Source organism: Salmo trutta, chromosome 3 (genome assembly GCF_901001165.1).
Source record: "Salmo trutta chromosome 3, fSalTru1.1, whole genome shotgun sequence".
Classification (NCBI taxonomy): Eukaryota; Metazoa; Chordata; class Actinopteri; order Salmoniformes; family Salmonidae; genus Salmo; species Salmo trutta.
The window spans coordinates 17,451,322-17,470,990 of NC_042959.1; the positions used below are offsets into that span (position 1 = coordinate 17,451,322).

Consider the following 19,669-nt stretch of genomic DNA (forward strand, 5'->3'; position numbering starts at 1 on the left):
GACTGCAACACCGCCCCCATTGGTATTTCTGTCTTTTCGGTGTTATAACCATCTATTGCTACCACTGTATCGTCAAAGGCATTATCTTAGTGAGTTTCAGAGATAGTCAGAATATGAATGTCATCTGTTACAAGCAAGTTATTGACTTCATGAATCTTGTTTCTTAGGCTACATATGTAATTTTCTGGGTTGCTTGATTGTTTTTAATGCTTTACTGGGAAGCTTATCAGAAGTAGACTTGCTCATGTTATTTATATTGCCACTGATTGTGCAGGGTGAGCTACACACAGTGGACTTCCTACTAGGGCACACCGCCTCAGTGCTAACAGTATAACTCTGGTTCATAGGCACATGATTACTGCATACAATAGCTGTAGGATCTACAGAAGTATTCAGGGCAGTTAGGGGGACATACATTAAGTTACTTACACTGTGTCTGCCAATGCCCCTGAGATAATGTATATTTGATGCAGCATTATGACAACTCAGGGACACAATGGTAGGGATTAACTGAACTGTTCTTGTGTCATTGATACTGTAAGTCATTGGCTCAACGCAGCCTTGAAATGCGTGGACAGAGTCCAGGAGCCAAGATGACTTGGATGGACTCCGTAATTCCTGTGGAGTATTTTATTTTCCCAGGTGTCGAATTTATCTATAAAAGTGATTCCATCAGAGCTACAGTAATCTTTTAGCCAGGTGTGTAATGCCAGTAGCCTGCTGAATCTTTCACACCCGTGGCCCAACAGCTACAAAGTTCAATGGCTGATGGGAGAAAACTGAGGACGGATCTATTGAAGTCATTGATAAGTCATTGTCTCAACGCAGCCTTGAAATGTGTTTTAATTATGCTGTAGATCATGTATTAAACAACCCAGACACATCAAAGATGCACTTGTCCTTCTGATGGGAGAAAACTGAGGATTGGTCCACAATAAAGACCTCATTATTGTGAATCCATCCTCAGTTTTCTCCCATCAGCCATTGAACTTTGTAGCTGTTTTAAAATCACCAAAGGCCTCATGGGGACATCCCTCAGCAGTTTCATTCCTGTCCTGCAGCTCCGTTCAGGACAACTGCATCTTTGATGTGTCTGGATTGTTTAATACATGTTTAATACATTTCAAGGCTGCGTTGAGACAGTGACTTGTGAATGACCCAAGACCAGCTCAGTTAATCCCTACCATTGTGTTGCTGAGTTGTCATAAATCTGCATCAAATATACATATGTGATCCAAATGGCAGAGTGAAATTTGTATTTATTTTTTAACCTTTATTTAACTAGGCAAGTCAGTTAAGAACAAATTCTTATTTTCAATGACGGCCTAGGAACGGTGAGTTAACTGCCTTGTTCAGGTGCAGAACAACTGATTTTTACCTTGTCAGCTCGGGGATTCGATCTTGCAACATTTCGGGTACTAGTCCAACGCTCTAACCACTAGGCTACCTGCTGCACCAGAAAGAAGAATATACAGAATACATTCATATATGTATGCAACAAGGCACTAAAGTAATTCTGGAGAAGAAAAAAAAACATAGCAAAGGAATACATTTTTGGGCCTAAATGCAAAGCCTTATGTTTGGGGCAAATCAAACACAACATCACTGAGTAACTGCCTCCTTATTTTCAAGCATGGTGGTGGCTGCATCATGGTATGGGTATGCTTGACATTAGCAAAGACTGGGGAGCTTTTCAGGACAAAAAGAAACAGGATGGAGCTAAGCACAGGCAAAATCCTAGAAGAAAACGTGTTTCAGTCTACTTTACACCAGAGACTGGGAGAGGAATTCACCTTTCAGCAGGACAATAACCTACAACAAAGCCAAATCTACACTGGAGTTTCTTACCAAGAAGACAGTGAATGTTCCTGTGGCCAAGTTAGTTTTGTCTTACATCTGCTTTAAAATTAGAGGCAAGGCATGAAAATTGCCATGTAGCCATGAACCCCAACACCTTGACAGAGCTTGAATAATTTTGAAAAGAAAATGCAAATTCTGCACAATACAGGTGTCCAAATCTCTTAGGAGACTTAACCAAGAACAATCACAGCTGTAATAGCTGCCAAAGGTGTTTCTAAGATGTATTTACTCAGGGGGGTGAATGCTTATCCAATAAAGGTATATTAGTGTTAGATTTTTTTATTCATCTTTAAAAAAAAGTTTGAATTTTTACTCCACTTTGACAGAGTATTTTCTGTAGATCGTTGACAAAAAAAAAGTACAACTAAATGATTTTTAATCCCATTTTGTAAACCAACAAAATGTGAAAAAAGTTCAAGGGGGTGTAGACTTTCTTTAAGCCCTGTACATGTAAATAATACAGCAATGCGAATGTATGAAAAAAGATCTTTATTCAAAATGGCACATTAAGATAATACATAATATAGAGGACAGAAAACACTGACAACATGAGAACGACAACTATAATTGTTATTATGCGAATAACTCCCGTTTAAAAGATGAAATAAATTTCAAAGGAAACCAAAATACATGTACATTTAAAGATCCGCACCACATCTAAACAAGAGCTATATTTTGATAAATATATTGTTATGGTCCAACCTAAAACAACTAAATATTTTCTCTGATACTTTTACAGAAAAAAATACAGAAAAACAGATGATTGAGGGAGCGGTTCAAACACTTCTAGCAATATACAGCAGTAACCATGACAAAAAGTCCAAAGAAAACATGAATGACTTACGAAAAAGGAATAACGATGGCAGGAACCACCTGGAATTATGGTTAAAAATGTAAAAGTCCACAAAAGGGTTCAATAGAGTAGCACTGAGTTACTTTGCTCCACTAGGAACTTAAAATGTTAATGTCAAGCCAGTCAACCATAATAAATGCAAAATATAAAACAGGAATGATGAGGTTAGATAATATAACCAAACTTTTTTCAAAGCTACAATACAAAAAGTCAGTGATCAATGGAAAGAGGTTTAGCATGAACATTCTATTCACTATGTGGTAACATTTTCAGAGTTCTGTAGTAGAATTGACAAATATTTATATTTTGATGTAAAAACACTGGTATCGGGTGGCAGCTCTAGCTACAATTGATTTTTTCAGAGACAACGGCAGAGAGATGTGCCTGGTCTTTCGATGACAGTTGAAAAAAAAAATCCCTTGCTGTCCTCATACATTATTTTTGTGTAGCTATTTATTTAATTAAGAGTGAGTTATTAACTTAAATACTCAAAACAACAAGTTAGCAACGTTGCTGACTGAGTTCGCTGATGTTCTATTCTCCCTCGTGTCCGACTGTTGCCTAGTGTTGAACACAGTAATTCAATGCAGTCCGGCTAAAAGTAACCAGGGGTTACATATTATTTTATTCAAAATGCATTCAAAATAATTGACATTCATTTAATTTAAGCAGTTGTTCATCCATCAGAAAAAAATTACAATGTCAGTTCATTGAAATATACAATCATATTTACACAGATCTGTGCTACCAATGATACTGCAGCAAAAATGCTAATTTTTTTTTTTTTTTTTTTTTAATATGACACCTGCCTGAATGCCCACTTATTTCTCTCAATGGGGTTCAGTCTTTCATCATCTATGAAGTAACAAATTGTAGGAAATGTCTATCCATTATTATTCTGAAGCCCATCTAGGGACCCTGGAAATGAGTGCAAGCCAACCGTTAATGGCGCAATGCATCAGACTCTTGATAACTCAATGTTTTAGTGTTCTGTCCCCAGCAAATAAATCTATCATTTTCCATAACAATTTGCCATCACCCTAAGGAGAGGCCTTAACGGTACATCCAATCACCTCATACGTATGTCCCATTACTTTGCTCAACTTCATTTTCATTATGTGACATGTTGGACCAATGTCTGGAATCGTCTCCATTCCTACCCTCCCTCTCAGAACCAGAGGCTTGGGATGGTTGAGAACCACAACAGGTTGGTTTGGGCCTGGTTGCTTCACCAGCTGGTCTTCTTTCAGTGGAGTTGGGCAGATAATAACCCTGTCACCTGTGGTATCTAATAGGTGGGCGAAAGTCTTTGACCCAGATACCATGTCTCGTCGTCTTCTTTTCTTCCTTCGTTGGTTCAACTCAGGTGAGCAACATTGAAGGCTACTTTCCTCTTCTACTCGTATCCTTTTCAATGAGAGCTTCAGGCATGAAGAGAGTCTACCAGAAATGTCCCGCTTGTTTGCTGAACTTTTCCAGTGTCTGGGGACGGACCCTTTTTCAGTGTCAATTTGGCCAATCCAACTGTCCCGCGTGTTTACTGTTTTTTTGGCCACATTTGGAGGACTTTTTTTCATATTCAAAACTGTTTTCTTGTGAAGCTTTATTGTAACACTGTTATTTTCCCCCTTGGTGCTCAAGGGATTACTTGTTAGTGATTGGGTGTGTCTAGAACATTGAGCACTCTGCACCTGGTGACAGGATTTGGGAGTCATTTGAGGTGCATGAACAGAGGACAAACACTCGGGGGCCATGTCAGTGTTTCCTGGCTTTATCTTGTGTTCATGCCCTTTGCACACTGCTGTTGTCTTAGCAGGTGTGAGGATCAAAGAATTCTTGACATTTCCTTGCTCTACCGTTGCAGAGGGCGAATTGTTACCCAAAGCTATGGTCCGAAGAGCCACCGCCAAGAGTTGAGGGCTACTTAGAGAAAATACAGCTGAAATGACTGGGAAACCTTTTGGTCCTGGCACATCATCTACTAATGGATTCTCAGATTGACTCAAACACCTCTGGTTGGACTCAGTCACATGACATGTCTCATCCTCTTTAGGTTGGTTTGTTGGAGAGGGAATGACCAGGGTGCTACTTCTAGGGTTGCACAATACAAGAGACGACATTGCAGCAGGTGCAACAGAGGGTGATTTGGTGCCATTTACGTTTCCCATCATGGACACACTTGAGACAGCTGTAAATGAAGTCAAGCGTTCAGATTTTTGCACAGAAACACAGTTCTCTTCCTTCACTTCCTCTTCCTTTATCTCAAATGGCTGATTTACATCTTTCACCATCACCAGCAATTCTTCAGAGTGATTTTTCAGTTGTATGCCATTTGTGGAGGGGGCAGTTGTTAAATCCTTTTGTTTCTGGTTATTTATTTGTCGGTTTGATATGTTGGCTGTGCAAGTTCTCTTCTTCACTGGCTTTTCTCTAGTTGGAGTGGCGTTGGAAATAGATGATTTACACAAAGTGGCATTTTGTGAAGTTGTGGTCCGACAGGCTTTCGCTACAGACCCATTAGATTGTTGTGAGACAAGTCTCAACTTTAGTTCCTTGGTCCCATTGACTGTTTTCACCTCAACAAGTTCAACAAGGCAGCCAGGGGGGATGGTCCCCACTTCAGGGAAAGAGACAGTCAAAGGCCTGTTGTGTTGAATTGGTTCATTTAAAGGTGCCAACAGCTCCACCTCTACTTTGGGCAATATGTTTGCATCCAGTGTCCCATCCATAGGTCTTCCTTCATCCACTCTGGTCGTGATATTCTTAGTGCGCAAAGGTGCGACCCTTGTATTTAAGATCCCTGATAATGTGGGATCTCTGGGCAGAGCACTGGGGAGAGAGGCAGGTTTGGGACCTCTGGGCAAAGCATTGGATACTTTCTCAGGAGGCACATTGTGTATTCGCTTCATATGCATTTCAACATAGTCTTTCTTCACAGCTCTATAATCACAGAACTGACACTTGAAGGGGTGTACTCTGGTGTGCTGTTCTACATGGTGGTTTAATTCAGCCTCGCTGTATGACACATGGTTACAATAGAAGCAGTAAAATCTCATTACCGCATGCTCCATAATATGGCTGCTGTAATCGTCAAAATCTGTGGTCAAAAAGCGACATTTCTCACAAAACCAGACTTTTGAGTTTTTGAATTTGGAATTTACCACACACTCAAAGTCAAACTCATCTGGCCTTCTTGAATCCTGCACAAATGAAATGTGAGTGTTTTGATTTGCAGGATTCCCATTTGATAGGTTGTTCAGACCTGCTACTCCAGGTTGGGCTGTCTTCTTCCTTCCTGTGTGGAGAACAGAATAATAGAAATTAGTGTTGATTTATGCCCCAAAAATACATTATTAGTAACAACGACTGTACTCTAAATAGGTGTCCCAATATTAGACCTATGATTAATTATTTTATTAATTTATAAGACAAGATCTAAGGGCATTCCATAGCGACTGCATTGGAGATAACACATGGCCCAATGACTTTACCTGCTAGCAGCATGTGTTCCGTGTCCAAATCTACAGCCATAATCAGTAGACGGTTCTGATTGGAGAATCTCAGCTTGAATTGCCGAGCAGTGAATAAGAAACTATTCAACCCCGTTTTTAGATTTGGGGAGGGGTAGCATCTAAAAACGGGGTTGAATAGTTTCTTGTTCACTGCTCTGTGTTGCAAACGGCAATTCGAATATGGATGCCAATTATTTGTTTTTGCACACACCTGTCGGTGGTTCACCTGTCTGTTGTTAGCTAATGAGTACCGCAAAACGGCCAGGTGCTCTATCTAAAAACTGGATTGAATAGTTTCTTGTTCACTGCTCTGTGTTGCAAACGGCACTTCTCCATTCAGAACCGTCTACCGATTATGGATGTAGCTTCGGGACACACGCTGCCAATAGCTAGGCATTGGACCATGAGTTATCTTGAAAGCAATCATTATGGAATGCCCTTAGATTAATGCAATAATTTAAATCAAAGGTTTAATACTGGGCTAGTGCCTATTTTGATTTGGGATCATGCAACCACATGTCAACATTTAGATGACTGGACATATTAAATCACACAATCCATATAGATAAGCTTGTTTCACTTTGTAAACAAACACTATAGTCTCAAAACATGGTTCGTCTTTCTGTGCTACTTAGGCATCTCCTCGCCTCCTATTAGAGAAGAACCCTTGCCGCTGACCTTCTCCAAAGCGTTTTGAGGAAGCAAGTAGAAAAATCAATGAATCGAGAAATAACTATGAATTTAAGAATGGTTACATTTCTCCAGCCCCACCCTCTTTTTACTATGAAATTGGCGTTTTCTCGCGTTGTTGTTATATGAACTGCTGATTGCCCCTTTATCGAATTGAACATGTTTAATAATAATTTGAATTGTTTATCCCATGGCTGTTTTCCACGAGATTAAAACCGTCAGAGGATGCTACGCTAGCCTAGCTACATTAGCATGTGACAATTATGGGTGAACAAACCTTTGTTGACATTTTGACTTTGTGCGGTCATGTTCTGCTACATTTGGGACACGCTGACTTCCATACGCCGACGAGTGGATTTCAAATGCTTGAAATAATCACAACATTTACAGCAAATACAATTTGAGCAGTTACGATGTTCCGTTTCTCCGTTATTTTTCTGCACATACTTTCAGGTCATGTTGCCAGGTTACGCTGAAATTTTAGTCGCAATGACCACTCAAAACCCGCCCAAAAGACCTGAAAACGAACCCTTTTTTTTGCATGACAGGAGTTGCCAGATTTATACAATAAAACCTTTTTCCATAACGTTATCGAGACAATTAAGAACGCATATCGTAGTAACTTGTAACGACATGAGAAGCAAAATTCTGTTTTCCTCAAAATAATATTTGTGAGCTATGACATAATGTAATAAAGGAATTTGAATATGTTCAAGAGAAAATACAATTTGCCCTTATTAAATTCGCCAAACAATTTTCAATCAATGGATGTTGACTTAACTCGTTTGACTGCTATTATTAAGCAATATGGCACAAGGGGGTATGGTATATGGCCAATATACCATGGCTAAGGGCTGTGCTTAAGCATGACACAACACGGAGTGCCTCAATACATTTGTTAGCATATATCACAAACCCCCTGAGTGCCTTATTGCTATTATAAACTGGTTACCAGCGTAATTAGAACAGTAAAACACTTTTTTTTTGTCATACCCATGGTATATGGTCTGATATACAACGGCTTTCAGCCAATCAGCATTCAGGGCTCGAACGAGACAAACAGAACTAGACAATCATTTGTGCCAGGTGTGATATCCCTCCTTAATAGCTCGGGATAACGTTCCTATCAACTTAGTAAGGCCAGCAGGCTAGTCTTTAAAAAAAAATAATAATATTGGCATGTAACTGTTATGAAAGTTGTATTGTCAATGTTGTTTTGTATTTAAACACCACTTTAAACGTGTACATGACACTGCAACAAAATTTCCCCATGGGGACAATAAAGTCAGTAAGAACCACCCAGTTTATAATTGTAAATAAATCCCCTTTGTGCATGTGTTTAACTACAGAAAAATCCGACAGGAGAGTTTGAGTAATGAAAGCTGGACAGAGGATCTCAAAATCTCTGAGCAAGAATAACTTGGACGAAGATAAAAAAAAACTAATGTTAGGCTATTTTCTATTTTCTATTATGTACCCGATGTTAAGTACCTGATGTTAAGACTACAATCCGTTATAAATGGCCAATGTGCGAGATTGACTTGTCATTGCAATAGGCATAGGCTACAAACTAAAATCTGGGTTTATGATTGTAATTCAACTTTGCCATGTTTTGCTTAGATAAAGACAGTTAGCCTATATCCCATGATAGGTCGACATCTCATTTCAGATAGTCTACAGTAGCCTAGACAAGATGTAGGCAAGATGTAAACTAAACGATTTAGCAGCTTGCTAAATTACCACAGACGAATTTATTCAGCATGAATAGCGAGGCGATTTCGAGGTAAGAAGTGCTTGTGTTTCCCAATAGCCTGCTGGAATAGGCTACTGAGGTCATCATTTAAATCATTGAATTAAATAATGAGTATATATATATATATATATACACACACACTGAATATGCTCAACAACAGACAGTTTTTATTTTTTCGATTTTTGTATCAAATGATAGCCAACAGAGGCAAATGTATCATTATCCACATTTAATGTCAGTTTCATTGAGGACGTTTCCCTATAAAGAGAACCATGTGAGGGTGAATTAAATATGTGGATAATCACTTAGCTTGATGCCGTTTTCTTTAAGTAGTCAACATTAGAATGCAGTTTAAACCACTTCCGAGCGAATTTATGTAATGCGCTCAAAGTCGTTTTCCAGTGCATTGTCTTCATTATTTATTGATGTGCACCAGTTCTAGCTTAATTCGTGTTTTACGGGAAAAGGGTTGGAAATAGTTGTCTCCATATTGACAATCTAAACAGCCTACCTATAAGTAGTACAAAGTTGTCACAACGTGCGCGTGCTGCTTCCTCTACATGACTCAGCCAATAACAGTAGTGCTCTCTCAACACACACCACCCACCCACTCACTCCGCATAGCCTACCTCCCTCCCTCCCTGACAGTCAGCAGCAGGTCACAGTGAAATATATATGTTTTAATAGAAATGCCATGGCGGCCGCGATGTAAATTAGAAATAGTCCAAAAACCCGCAACCAATACATTTTCACCCGCTACATCGTTTTCAAAGTAGCCTAACTTGCAGGAAAATCACAAACATGGCAACACTGTTTCAGGTTGAAGAAAGCTCTGAAGGCCTACGGAGGAAATGCGTGCGGGTCGAAAGAGATTTTGATTGGCTCCGCTGGTCACGCGTGACCAACTCGAGTTAACCCCTAGCGTAATTGACATATACGTCCTATATTTTCGTCGTTTATCCAGCTGAAATATCACTGGAGCTATCATCCAAAAACGGCATTCCATAGCTAATTTAGGAATATTTAATGAAGCATTACGCATATGTTTGGCTACAAATTGCCCATATCTTTCTATAGCCTATGAGGGTTCGAGCTTTTATTTTGAAAGGTCATTTCTAACGGCTCAGGAAGTAGCTTTATTTTGTAAGCAGAATGTTGTATATACTTTGTTTCCATCCATTAAATGTGTTAAAGACGCGTTACAACCGAGTACACAGCAAAATATGTTAATATGAAATAAACTACAGACCGTGAAACATGCAGTGGGTCAAAATATGCAGACAGTCGCTTTCAAGTACTGTGAACACGACTTTGACAGTGGCACTGTCTAGGTGAGTCTCTTTTTCTCTAAGTCAACTTAAACTGTTTTTCTATGAATCATTGAATAGTTGACTAATAAATTGTCAGCCATCCCCGTGCATGATCAAAAAGAAAATGAAATTGTGTCCCCTATGTGGTGGCTTTAGCTATTCATATAAGATATCCCTTAGGATGATGACACTGCTGATATTATATAGGTATGATCCTTCCATTAACAAGGGTAGACTGTTGGCCTATATTTTGACTTTCATTTGCCATTCATTCTATCTGTCAGTGCTCCTCATATCACATATTGTGAGATTAGCCTATCATTGTAGGCTAATAGACTGCACATCACCATGACTATGTTAAAATTGTTTCTGGGATTTACAGACCATTGTTGCAATTCACAATGACTAAGCACTAGCTTTCACTTCGGGGATTGACCCTCCCATTCGCCCAAACAACTGCGTCCGGTGGTGTGCTGGCTTCCTGGTTATGGCAATAATAATACCGTTTGCCCGGATGCAAGTTCTTCTTTTCTCACTCCGGCGATTGCTTTCACCCTCCTACAGACACAAACTTATCCGTCGGAGTATGGCCTCAGATGCGACAACCCGGTTCGATTTTCTAGTGATTGGAGGTGGATCTGGGGGTCTTGCTGGTGCACGCAGGGCAGCGGAGCTCGGGGCCACTGCCGCGGTGGTCGAGAGTCACAAACTCGGAGGTACCTGTGTGAGTAAAAAGTTATCCTGGTTATAGCCACTGTACTTATATGAATACTTCCAAAAGCAACTCTGAAATGACATCGCATAGGCCTAATTTCCACGGTTCAGTCTCTGATATTCTGTAAAGTTGTCACGTGTAGTTAACAACGGATTCATTGCGAAGCCTCGAGACCATACTCTTTTTGTGGGATGTTTTTGTGCACAATGTTGTGGTTTGTTAGAGTTAAAAGCAGTGGGCACCGATCCAGCGCACGAGCATTCTACTGGTACATAATAATTTTGTTTAACAGTACTAGAGTTATGGCCACAGGTGTTCATCACCCCCTTCTCAACATTTCAGTCTATGGAAGATAAGCGATTATAGTTACCATGTATGACATCCACAAAGCCTGGTCTACCTTATATAGCTGTAATGAATTGTACAATCTTTTGAGCTAAAGTGTATAATGCAGGGATGCACAACTTTGATGGCAGTGGGGGCCACAAGGAAAACATTTTAGCAGCTCCTCTGTGACAGCAAAGAGAAACCTTTCATTTAAGTTAATTTCCTGTAATTCTACACATTTTACCATGGGGCCTAGAGAATATTTCGCAATTTTAAACAAATTTCATACTATTCTACTCATTTTGCCATGGGGCAGAGAAAAAAATTGCAGTTTTACAGCTAATTTCCTGCAATTCTACAGATTTTGCCATGTGTATGAATATAACTGACGATCGGTAATTTGACCATGCTTACTACAAGTTTAGATAGCTTGACTAATTTACCAATCTAAAAAATGTTAGCTGACATGGGCTAATTAAGTAACTGCTGATGCATAACCAAATGTCAAAATGTAATCTTGTGTATTCTAACTCTCAACAGTCCGTTCCCCCAAAAACGTGTATATAAAAAATGTAAAAAGAATAATCCTACAAAAGCTGCCAGTTGCCCATCCCTGGTATGAAGTATTGCTCTCCCACACAACATACCAGAACTTCTCCAATCTGAGTTGGTGCCATGTAATTTCAGAGCTGTGGCCAGTATTCTTGCAAAATGCAAGACGATTCTTCGGCTCCCCATTGCTTTGTGTCTCAACATCAATCACACACACCCATGTTTCTTGGGTAGGAGCATGGATGGTTCCTTTTCATACATTGCTATTATATTTCAATTACTAGATATTTAATGATGCAATGTAGTTAACTAATTCCTTGAAGGACTTGACACTTCCTGTGTTTGCTTGTTTTTTTAGTCATGCTCATGTTTGTCACCTTTTTTGTCCTTTTCTTCTTTAGGTCAATGTCGGCTGTGTACCTAAGAAGGTATTGTTTTATAGTCAGCCTCCTGGTAAGGGGTGGGTGGTGGGGGGGCATGTGTAAGTAGCCTAGGCACTGTTAGTAGAGTATGTTTTGTGCTGTGTGTGTGGAATATTAAATACACATTTATTAAACACACACACGATTTGTAGCGTACAGTAATAGAAAGGGCCAGAACAATGTGATCCCGCAATGAAGTGTTTGTTTTTGGTCTCAGGTTATGTGGAATGCTGCAGTTCATGCAGAATATCTCCACGATCACTCTGACTATGGTTTTGACGGCGGACACGTTCACTTCAGCTGGGAGTAAGTATCTGACTTGAGGTCGCCACAGTTGACGGACTTGTTCTGACATCAGCTTCTCCTCTCACACCTTAAATTACTGCATCCTGCCAATTTAGTTAGAGCCCTCACACACCATTTATGTTTATTTTTGCATCGACGTGTTAATGTGATATTCTTTGGTTCCTCATTCTTTCATGTGGGGGTGTTTGTGTGAAAGGGTACCACACATTTCTATTGATGTGAAATGGCAGATTCATGATGAGACATTGCAGATTTTTCATGAACTGACCTTTAGGATAACAGTCAGAGGCTTTGTTAAGATGTTGTTATTTGAACTATCTGCAAGTCATGCTCCTTTTGTTCCCCATCCAGTTCTCAGTTTACATAGCAGTCTGTTGCCCAACTTTAGCCTTCCTTTGCGTTAATGTATTTGGCAACTAACTCCACACAGATTGTGTTACCCAGGTGACTGTGAGTGATAGGGTAGACTAGGGAAGTGGCCACAACCAGTTAAAACTGATATCATTTAATTCGTCATGCACAACATAACATGCTGCTTTTCAATTATTATTATGCCATCAAGCTGCTCTGTGAGCGCACCAACTTTACATTTTGACATTATGTGCAACATTGGAACATATTTAGAAATGTGTGTTTTATAAAATTAATTAATTATATATTTTTATTTAACTAGTCAAGTCCGTTAAGAAAAAATTCTTATTTACAATGACGGCCAAACCCTAACCCGGACGACGCTGGGCCAATTGTCCCTGTGGGACTCCCAATCACGGCCGGTTGTGATACAGCCTGGAATCGAACCAGGTTCTGTAGTGACACCTCTAGCACTGAGATGCAGTGCCTTAGACCGCTGCGCCACTCGGGAGCACATCAGTAATCATTGGTGATAATAATGTCATCCATTAATATCAGTTTTTACTGGGGTAATTGATAATAATCGCTACGCCACTCTGGAGCCCAAATTAAGAGGAAAATGTCTCCAGTTCTGTAATCAGTCTTTTTTTCTTTTGTGTGCAGAACTATTAAGACCAAAAGAGATGCATATGTTAGTCGGCTTAATCACATCTATCGCAACAATCTTGACAAGGTAAGCTTAAACCAGTTCACTGACTGGAGTGTATATTTTGCTTTCCCTCATCATCCATAAAACAGGTTTTGACATGCATAGACATACACCATAATAGCCAATATTTATGACAGTTGTGTTTTCCTTCACATGTTTGCACATGGAACGGAATGGTAACTGGTCGTCTCCCACAGGCTAAAATTGAAACGATTCAGGGTCACGCCAGGTTCATTGACGGCCCTGACCCCACTGTTGAGGTGAATGGGAAGAAGTACACCGCGCCTCATATCCTCATTGCCACAGGAGGGTTCCCTTCTGTCTTGAGTGACAATGATGTGCCAGGTAAGAATACACAATTAAATTGTATTTGTCACGTACACAGTTTAGAGCAGGTATAAAAGGTGCAGTGAAATGCCTTGTGTGCTCGCTCCCTCAACATTGCAGTATAACCTAGGGTGCATATTTAAATGAACAACAACCTAAAAAAGTTATTTGTGAGAAGTGACAACCCTTTTGCCATTCTTTATCTAGCATGTAATTTGTGTCTATTTAAGCTTCAGAAAGGGTTAATGATGTTAAGTTAATGAAGTCTTCGTTAAGTTTGAAAAGTTATGTTTAGTTTAAAGATGCACCATGCAGAAATCGCTCTGCCATTTCCTGGTTGCTAAAAAATGTGAATAGTTCGCCAAATTTCAGTTTGTGACAAAACAAGCAAGCGTAGTGTAGAGAATCCTTTTACCATCTAAAGCGCTGTGAAATATATTTTCCATAACCCTAAATATTGTATTTTCAGCTGTTTGAAGCTGGTGTACAAAACTGTAAAAGACGCAAAAATGAAACTTAAGAACGGGAAGCACTGAAAAGATCTACCGCTTTGTAGACTTGCTTTCAATGAGAATTACAGATCTATTCACATTTCTATGTGAATTTGGTCGGGTCCCCCAAGAAGTTACATATTGTAGCTTTAAAGTATAACTGATCTTTCGATTAAGGTATTGCAGTCTACTATGTAAAATTGCTATACCTCTGTATTTGCTATATGCTCATTGTTGCTCTTCAAATTGTATACATTGATCATTCTTTTTATTTTATCAAATTATTTTCACAGAATTTTTATTTATCTTGAAGAAATCGTGCTTTTCAAATATAAAATGAAATAATAAGCTTGGTTAAAGCTAGAATCCTTATTTGCTGCATCCATTTTAGGACTTATAAATAATGATATATACCCATTCATTCTTGAAGAATATAACTTATAAATGCCTCATGAGCTTAGTTTAACTGTCGTACCCGTCAGAACCCAAAATATAAGCTTGTTTTACTAAAATGTTTGTAAACAAAGTCAATGTCAACAAACACTGTATAGCCTCAAAACATAGTTAAAACAATAGTTGTGACACCAAAGACAGTCAGCCCTTGCAAACAGCTTTGTCTGTGATTTGAAAGTGCGTACATTTCTCCAGGCCCAACCCTTAGCTTTTTAGTGAAACAGATGGAGAGATCCTTTAAGGATTCTAGCTTTAACTTTTCATATAATTACAGGGGCAAGTCTTGGCATCACCAGTGATGGCTTTTTTGAACTTGAAAGCCTTCCTAAGTAAGTTTAATGTTGTTAAAGACAATAATTTCCATCAGAGATATTGATATTTTGGCTTGGCTGTTTGACAGACTGTGTTGTGTGCAGTGTAAGTTTGTGTTTCATCCTTTTAAATGTTTCCTCCCAACAGGCGCAGCGTCATAGTGGGGGCCGGATATATTGCTGTGGAAATGGCTGGCATCCTTTCCACACTGGGGTCCAAAACATCCATCATATGTCGACAGACAGGGGTAAGAACCAATCCAGGCAGACATTGGCCCATATATCATCCCACAAACACAAGTGACAGTTTTTAGAGGTGTGGCATGTACAAGAGGGCATGTCTAATCCTTTTTACCTTTTCCCTACAGGTGTTGAGAAACTTCGACACCTTGATAAGCTCAAATTGCACCAAAGAATTGCAGAACTCTGGCATAGAGTTGTGGAAAAATACTCAGGTAAAAGCATTTCTTTAATGATGATAGTCTAACTACTATTTTTCTTGTTTTGAGTAACATTATGATTATAATGCATCCACCATTTTGACCATGAACATTTCTATTATAATGCATCCAACATTTTGTCAATGAACATGTATGTATAACATGCACATTGTCCTTCCACTGTTATCCCAAAGTGGTCATTATTGTTTCAGTGAGATCAACTAGGTTATAGGTAGACTACGCAGACCTTACATCCCAAATAACTACTCATTATGTGATCCTCAAGATCAAGTGATTCTGCACCTTGCCTTGCTCAAACTGATCCCCTGAAATATGCTGATAGTCTGCTATAACCTGTGTCTGTTGTCAGGTGAAGTTGGTGAGTAAGACAGGCAATGGCCTGTTGGAGGTCACACTGGTCACCAAAGACCCAGAGAAGAAGAACGAGGAGGAGAAAATCGGCACCATCCAGGAGGTGGACTGTCTGCTATGGGCCATCGGCCGAGAGCCCAACACCGCCGGCCTCAACCTCAGCCAGATGGTGAGGATCACTCCTCAGACTGTTTACAAAGGTCTCTAGAAAAAAATGTGGAGATGTTGCTAAAACCTTTTATAGTTTCAGTACGTGGCAAGGGATTCGGAAACGAGTTTGGAATGCTGTACACTGCGATTCCATTGCCTGCATTGATCACTGTTTTCTCATAATGTTGCAAAAAGAGAAATGTAATGTTTTAAAGCAGCTAAGAGCTACATCTATGAGTGTTGTGAATAATAGTCCCATTGATTTCAATATAAAGTACAAACCCTGTGTCAGTGTATGGGATGTGGCGGCTTACTGAAGGTTGGATGTCTTATTCGACAGGGTGTGGATATTGATGAGAGAGGCTTCATCGTTGTAGATGAGTTCCAGAACACCACTCGCCAAGGGATCTACGCTGTAGGAGACGTGTGCGGGAAGGCCCTCCTTACTCCTGGTAGGCTGTTAATACTCATCAGGGGCATGACAGAGAAAAAAGTGGCCATTTTGAACCATACTTGTGTCTAGTTACAGACATAACTTCAACTGTATACAGCTTGCAATTCACCTAAGAATCATGTTGAATGTTAATAGATTGTCTGTAATGGATAAGGAAGAAGATAACTAAATATAATCGCACAGTGTACCGTTCAGACACATTTTTGCATTGCAAATCTCAATTGGGACATTTTTTCTGTTGGGTGTGGGCAGTCGCCATTGCAGCGGGCAGAAAGCTGGCACACAGACTGTTTGACGGCAAAGAGGATGCCAAGGTCGACTTCTCCAACATTCCCACGGTAGTTTTCAGCCACCCACCCATCGGCACGGTGGGCCTCACAGAAGGTGAGTGCGCTCTTAGCAAAGAAGTCCTCAGGTGGATGGTTCCCCTTATTATAAATGTTCTCAGCTGAAGTGGGATGAGTTGGCGTGTTTCTCTGTCAGTCTGTTGGATAAATAACCAGCCAGGGCCCGGTTTCCCAATAGCAATGGAACTTAGGCTTACAAGTGTTTTAACAATGCATCTTTCCTACAACGGATGAAGTTGTAACATGCGTTTCCCAAAAACCATGCAGAGAGAATATTCGCTAAGTGCATCGTTGAGGCATAGTGTGGATACTGATAGGATTGAAAGAAAGGAAGCGCTGCTCTCGGCTTTCTCCATTGGAATCTTACCTTAACATTAGAATTATTCCACAATATTGATGACGGATCAGCTCCTAGAAAGATATCGCCTATGGCTGCAAATATTATTCTAATGCTTACCCTATAATAATGCACTAAATCAAGACATCATTGTGCACATGTTACACATCATAAACTATATTGAGGCAAAAATTAAATAAATAACGAGCATATTCAAGTGCAACTTTAACGATAGTTTTGGGGAAACAGCTTGGAGAGTTAACGATGCTCCTACAAAGGTTCTTACGATGAACTTAGCCTTAAGATGCTTTTGGAAAACCGGGCCCTTGTCAAAAGTAGCAAACTTTTTAGGGAATAGGGTGTCAATTGGAACGCAGCCTTGTGTTTGTGTTTTTCATTAGTAGAGAAGCTGATGATCTTACATTTGGTCTCCTTGTGTTACAGAGGAGGCGATTAAAAACAGGGGGAAGGAGAACGTGAAGTCTTACAAGACCTCCTTCACCCCCATGTATCACGCCATCACCACCAGGAAGACTCAGTGCATCATGAAGCTGGTGTGTGTGGGCAAGGAGGAGAAGGTGAGAGGCCCCTTAAACCTGGTCCTGGAGACCCCGGCAGGTAGCCTAGTTGTTAGAGCGTTGGGCCAGTAACCGAAGGGTTGCTGGATCGAATCCCCGAGCTGACAAGGTAAAATCTGTTGCAAGGCAGCTAACTTGCTGTTCCCCGGGCGCCGAAGACGTGGATGTTGATTATGGCAGCCCCCCGCACCTCTCTGATTCAGAGGGGTTGGGTTGAATGCGGAAGACACATTTCAGTTGAATGCATTCAGTTGTACAACTGACTAGGTATACCCCTTTCCCTATATAGAAGTAATTACGCTCAAATTGAAAATAATTTATATCAGCCTAATCAAGGTGTAGATTACATTTAACAATCCAATGTTCGAACTTGTAAACAAGGCTGCATGATATTTCTCTCAATGCGATTCTGTGCAGACAATTGCAATGTCCGCTTTAGGTAAAAAGCCGGGAACCATTGTGGATTTGACAGCTCTTACGCAGTTCCACCTCCAAAACCGTCAAAACATCAGCTATGCGGATTTCGCATAAAGCGGATCTGATTTGAATCGGGCCCCTGATCAACTAATGAAGCCCTTGATTTGATGAAGTAGGTGTGTTCATAGATGGGTTTGAATAAATCTTTGTTCATTAGGCACCAAACGGAAGAGACTGAAACAGGGAGGGACTTTTTTGTAAAATTATAAATCTTTTGTCCATTTTTGTATTTATTGAACCTTTATTTCACTAGGCAAGTCAGTTAAGAACAAATTCTTAATTACAATGACGGTCTACACCGTCCAAACCCAGATGATGCTGGGCCAGTTGTGTGCCGCCCTATGGGACTCGATCCAATAGGAAACTATCATTTTATTTTTCCGTTGCGATACATTTTGAATTCTACATTGCATGCCCTAATGAACACAACCCAGGATTGAAGAACACTACCCTAGACCCCTCTATATTATGCTTAATGAGCAAACCATTCATGCCAGCATGTTTAGCCTGCCTCAATCTATACATTTTGAATTCTACATTGCATGCCCTAATCTAACAAAAATGACCTATCTCCTTCCCCCCAAGGTGGTTGGCCTTCATATGCAGGGCATTGGCTGTGACGAGATGTTGCAAGGCTTCGCAGTAGCCATCAAGATGGGCGCAACTAAAGCAGACTTTGACAAGACTATTGCCATTCACCCCACCTCGTCCGAGGAGTTTGTTACGATGCGTTAACAACGCAAACATCTCGACGATCCTTAATTTCCTATACAGCACCAGCGAGAATCACTATACCAGGAAACAAGTGGCTCAACCGTCTTCTTTTGCAAGGGCTTGACAACGCAATGTTCAATAACAGCTCTCTACTTCCATTTTCTTTCATTTAAGTGACCTCTTTTGTGCACCTCGTATGAATATTTTTGAAAATGCCTAGATGGACCAAGACAATGAAGTTACTGCTTTCTTCATCTGTACTGTGGGTGTTTAAGCATTGCGTATCAATTTATTAAACATGCAAGATTTTTCTCATGACTGTGAAATGGAAGTGGGGGATCTTCTACAGGCATTGTTGTCAAGTCATTGCGTTGGGAGTAAGGATAACTCGCCTAGTGTATGTGAAACCCTGATTGTCAGTCATTGTTTTAGAACGCTGCAAACACTGCCCCCAATTACCACCACTACTACTAGGTCGCAATTTCACTACTACTGTATTGTAATACACATTGAATAAACCTGCAGTTTTTTCTTAAGTATTGTATCATGTTTTATTTTCCACTTCTTTGACACCTTTTTAATGCCAATTTTTAGCACTAGTTTTTGCTTGCAATTTATTTTGGAATTTGGTACGTTTACCATGTTGAATTAACTATCTTTGACCAATGTATGCCAACTTGGCTTTAAAAATCTACCAACCACTCTGATTTTTTTTTACCAGACAATATTTTTTCCTGCTAGAATTACACCCAACAAAACACAAAAACGGATGAGCATTTTGTAATGTTTCTAAAACAAATGTATTACTAGTAAGAAGTAATTTGGTATATTGTTTAATTTATTTTTAACCAAAATATT

The 19,669-nt window shown here is 39.9% G+C and overlaps 2 protein-coding genes across 4 annotated transcripts; one reads left to right on the plus strand and one right to left on the minus strand.

Moving 5' to 3' along the window:
• Positions 1-2,332: 2,332 nt before the first annotated feature.
• On the minus strand, positions 2,333-7,862 carry znf518b (zinc finger protein 518B). Of its 2 annotated transcripts, none has more exons than XM_029725438.1 (2): positions 7,193-7,862; positions 2,333-6,008 (listed from the first exon to the last, which is right to left on the minus strand). In XM_029725438.1, the coding sequence occupies exons 1-2, from the start codon at positions 7,221-7,223 to the stop codon at positions 3,754-3,756; spliced, it is 2,286 nt and encodes a 761-aa protein (XP_029581298.1). In that variant the 5' UTR covers positions 7,224-7,862; the 3' UTR covers positions 2,333-3,753. The 2 variants fall into 2 exon arrangements, with proteins under 2 accessions (XP_029581298.1, XP_029581290.1); XM_029725430.1 differs by lacking the exon at positions 7,193-7,862 and adding an exon at positions 6,205-7,158.
• A 1,800-nt stretch (positions 7,863-9,662) lies between these two features.
• gsr (glutathione reductase) lies at positions 9,663-19,347 on the plus strand. Of its 2 annotated transcripts, XM_029725467.1 has the most exons (14): positions 9,663-9,999; positions 10,543-10,702; positions 11,974-12,000; positions 12,212-12,300; positions 13,315-13,384; positions 13,558-13,705; positions 14,906-14,960; positions 15,091-15,190; positions 15,311-15,397; positions 15,753-15,923; positions 16,245-16,356; positions 16,611-16,742; positions 17,487-17,620; positions 18,683-19,347. In XM_029725467.1, the coding sequence occupies exons 1-14, from the start codon at positions 9,926-9,928 to the stop codon at positions 18,830-18,832; spliced, it is 1,509 nt and encodes a 502-aa protein (XP_029581327.1). In that variant the 5' UTR covers positions 9,663-9,925; the 3' UTR covers positions 18,833-19,347. The 2 variants fall into 2 exon arrangements, with proteins under 2 accessions (XP_029581327.1, XP_029581319.1); XM_029725459.1 differs by lacking the exon at positions 9,663-9,999 and having other exon boundaries at positions 10,432-10,702.
• The last annotated feature ends 322 nt before the right edge of the window (positions 19,348-19,669 follow it).

Coding starts and splice junctions, on each gene's coding strand:
- znf518b (XM_029725430.1), bottom strand. CDS start 6,244: ATGGCTGTAGATTTGGACACGGAACACATGCTGCTAGCAG. Junction 6,009..6,204: donor GGAACACATGCTGCTAGCAG/GTAAAGTCATTG, acceptor TTCTCCACACAG/GAAGGAAGAAGACAGCCCAA.
- gsr (XM_029725459.1), top strand. CDS start 10,466: ATGGCAATAATAATACCGTTTGCCCGGATGCAAGTTCTTCTTTTCTCA. Junction 15,924..16,244: donor GCCTCAACCTCAGCCAGATG/GTGAGGATCACT, acceptor CTTATTCGACAG/GGTGTGGATATTGATGAGAG. Junction 16,357..16,610: donor GAAGGCCCTCCTTACTCCTG/GTAGGCTGTTAA, acceptor GGGTGTGGGCAG/TCGCCATTGCAGCGGGCAGA.